The sequence below is a fragment of the Corylus avellana genome, chromosome 1 (genome assembly GCF_965113065.1).
Source record: "Corylus avellana chromosome 1, dhCorAvel1.hap1.2, whole genome shotgun sequence".
Lineage (NCBI taxonomy): Eukaryota > Viridiplantae > Streptophyta > Magnoliopsida > Fagales > Betulaceae > Corylus > Corylus avellana.
Genome location: NC_142490.1, coordinates 13881578 through 13884536, shown reverse-complemented (window position 1 = coordinate 13884536; position 2959 = coordinate 13881578). Strand labels below are relative to the sequence as shown.

At 36.6% G+C, this 2959-nt stretch overlaps 1 protein-coding gene across 2 annotated transcripts; it reads left to right on the top strand.

Annotated features, from left to right (window-relative positions):
* The first annotated feature begins 201 nt into the window (after positions 1–201).
* Positions 202–1647, top strand: LOC132172607 (uncharacterized). Of its 2 annotated transcripts, none has more exons than XM_059584137.2 (5): positions 202–387; positions 486–573; positions 679–743; positions 826–885; positions 1459–1647. In XM_059584137.2, the coding sequence occupies exons 1-5, from the start codon at positions 283–285 to the stop codon at positions 1588–1590; spliced, it is 450 nt and encodes a 149-aa protein (XP_059440120.2). In that variant the 5' UTR covers positions 202–282; the 3' UTR covers positions 1591–1647. The 2 variants fall into 2 exon arrangements, with proteins under 2 accessions (XP_059440120.2, XP_059440119.2); XM_059584136.2 differs by having other exon boundaries at positions 204–387; positions 670–743.
* Positions 1648–2959: the final 1312 nt, after the last annotated feature.

The following is a 2959-nucleotide window of genomic DNA, read 5'->3' as shown; positions in this document are numbered from 1 at the left end:
AAAAAAAAAAAAAAAAAAAAAAAAGGTAAGTTGCAAGACCAAATGTAGGCCAGAAATCACCCACTTCAAGGACCACCACATTGCTTTTCATATATGTAGGCAAGTTTTGTGGCCACCTCATTCGCTAAGAAACCTCTCGAACCTTCTAGCCACCGCCTTTTTCAGGTACTTCTCTTTTTGGCAGAAAATATCTTGATTATTTAATACAAAACCCCCACCCCCACCCCCACGAAGCCACTTCCAATTAAGCTCGAATCCTTAATTTGTCAACAGTTTCCAAACATGTCGGACGTTGAAGTAGGGCTTCATGGTTATTACTCTGTGCTTGGTCTGAGTAACCAGGCCACTGAAAATGAGATCCGCTGCGCCTACCGCAAGCTTGCCATGGTAGGAATTACAAGCTTCATTGCTTTTTCTTCGTTTCATGCACATGGGTTTGGTTTATTTAATTTAATTAATATGATCGTGCTTTGTGATTTTTGAAGAAATGGCACCCGGATAGATGGTTGAAAGATCCAGAGGTTGCCGGAGAAGCTAAAAGGCGGTTCCAAGAAATCCAAGAGGCTTATTCAGGTATATTCGAAAGAAACAAAAAAAAAGAATTGAAGATATTAATTATAGCCTTTTTTCAATTTCTTTTTATTAATTTTTTATATTATAAAACACCAGTTTTGTCAGATAAAGGAAAGAGAACAATCTATGATGCCGGATTGTTTGGTCTCCTTGAAGACGATGATGATGAGGTCAGTTTTCTTTTGTTCTGTGTCTCCTTTTCATTCCATTTTGAATTCTTGAATGCTGAATATTATGGAGTTCTGGCAACAGGGATTCATTGATTTCATGCAAGAAATGGTTTTGATGATGCAGAGTGTGAGAACACCGCAGGTAATTTCTTTTTCCTACAACATCAATGTTAGTTCCATTTTTTATGGTGTTCTTATAATTTAAAAAATAATATCCACTTAAAATCAGGAGCATTTCTCTTCTCTTTTACACATTAATAATGTGTAATTTAAAATTTTATTTTATTGGGTGTTAAATTAATAATCTTTTAAAAAACTTGAATTGATAAGAAAAGGCGGTTTTAATTATTTAATTAATATTTGTAGTAATTTGCTTTACTTAGTTGAATATTTCAATTGAAATGAAGAAAAATCTTAGAAGTTGGAATTTCAATTCATACCTTTTATTTTGAAATCAATTTAAATCATCATTTATGTTAAAAGTTTAAGCTAATAAAAAATAGGTTAAATTTAATTTACGTGTTGCCTTAGAAGTTAATGGTTAAATTTAAATAGGTTCAAATTGACTGCAATTAAAAGTTCATGGGTTTAAATTGAGAGATTTTAAAATTTAGGGGATTTGTCAAATCGCATGGTAATTCAGGGGTTTAAAATAAAGTTACCCCAATATTTTAATATAAAAATTAACATTTTTACTGAAATTTTGATTTTTTAGGAAGTGAACTCTTTGGAGGATCAAGAGAGGTTGTTAATGGACATGATGGGGGAGGATGAGATGGTGAAGTTTGGATTTGACTCGAACACATCTGAGAGCCCAAGTAAAAGTAAAAGGGCAGGTGTTTTGTAATGCTTCCTTGTATTATTTGATCTTTAACTAAGCAATTAAGGTTGTGATCATTCTTCTTCCCAGTTTTGATTCAATTGGTTGGGTCTTCGTTTCTTAACACTTTTTCTTTTTCTTTTTCTTTTTCTTTTTTTTTTTTAAAAAAAAACAAAAATATTAACAAACGATCTAAAACATAAAATACTTACTAAACACTTAAAATTATTTTACTTTTATATTATATTAAAATATTTTTTTCAAACAAAAAACAAAAAACAAAAAAGCAGATTCTGAAAAAATTAGCAAACAAAGCTTGTTTCCAAATTATGTGCTAGCAACTACAAGTGTTAGGTCTTAAAAACTGACCTTATTCGGTGATTAAAACCTGGGTTGTAAAAAAAAAAAAAAAATTGGTGTAAAAAGTTAAGTCTTTTAAGTGTTTTTTTTCTTTTTGTAATTCTGCCACTTTTTTTTTTTTTTTTTTTTTTCTATTCAATAAAGGGAAATGGGTTACAGGACTGACTAATTGACTTCAAAAGGGGTGGGTACCCCAACAACACAGCCCAAAAAGTAAATGCAGTACAAATATAAGAACGAAATCTGGATCTGGTCCAAAAGGACCAAACAGCAGGCAATGGCATACAAGCCGGGCCTTTTCCAGGGCCGCACAAGGCGGTTACAAATTGCAAAGAGACTCGATAAAGAGTCCGATGCAGTAAAGGCAACAACCAAGTTGTTGTAGGACAAACACTGCATAAACCGATTCGGAGCCGTAGAAGGCCAACCACCAGCAACAAAAATCACCCAAATAAGATCCATCCACTTCAGTACAAGGGGGTGAAAACCCACAGAAAATAACAACAAAGATAAAAAACAACAACAGAAAAGCTGCAAAAAACTACAGCAGAGGCAAAACAACAACAACCAGATTCTGGGCCATCACCGAAGATCGGAGGGCCAGAAACAGAAGAAACAAAAAAACCACACAGCACCGGCAGGGGCGGAGGTAGGTGGGCGGAGGGTAGATCGGAGGAGCCACGCGAGGAGGAGAAGGCGGATCTGAGGTGGAGATGGGACGGCGATGGCGGATCCGTGGATAGCTCGACCGATCTGAGGCGGATCTGAGGCGGTGAAGGGACGGCGGAGCAACGAGATGGGGCGGTGAAGGTGGCGCTGAGCGGAGCTGGCTGAGGAGCAGGGGAGAAGAAAAAGAGAAAAAAGAAAACCAAGAGAAAAACCAGGAGAAGAGGAAACAGGGAGAAAGGGAAAAAGGGGAAAACAGAGAGGATACACAGGGGGGTGGGAGGAAGGGAAAGGAAAAGCCTTTCCCTCCTCCCAGGAGAAACCGCACTAGGCGGTGGGCAAAATCTCACTGAAGGAGACGGTTTGGAAA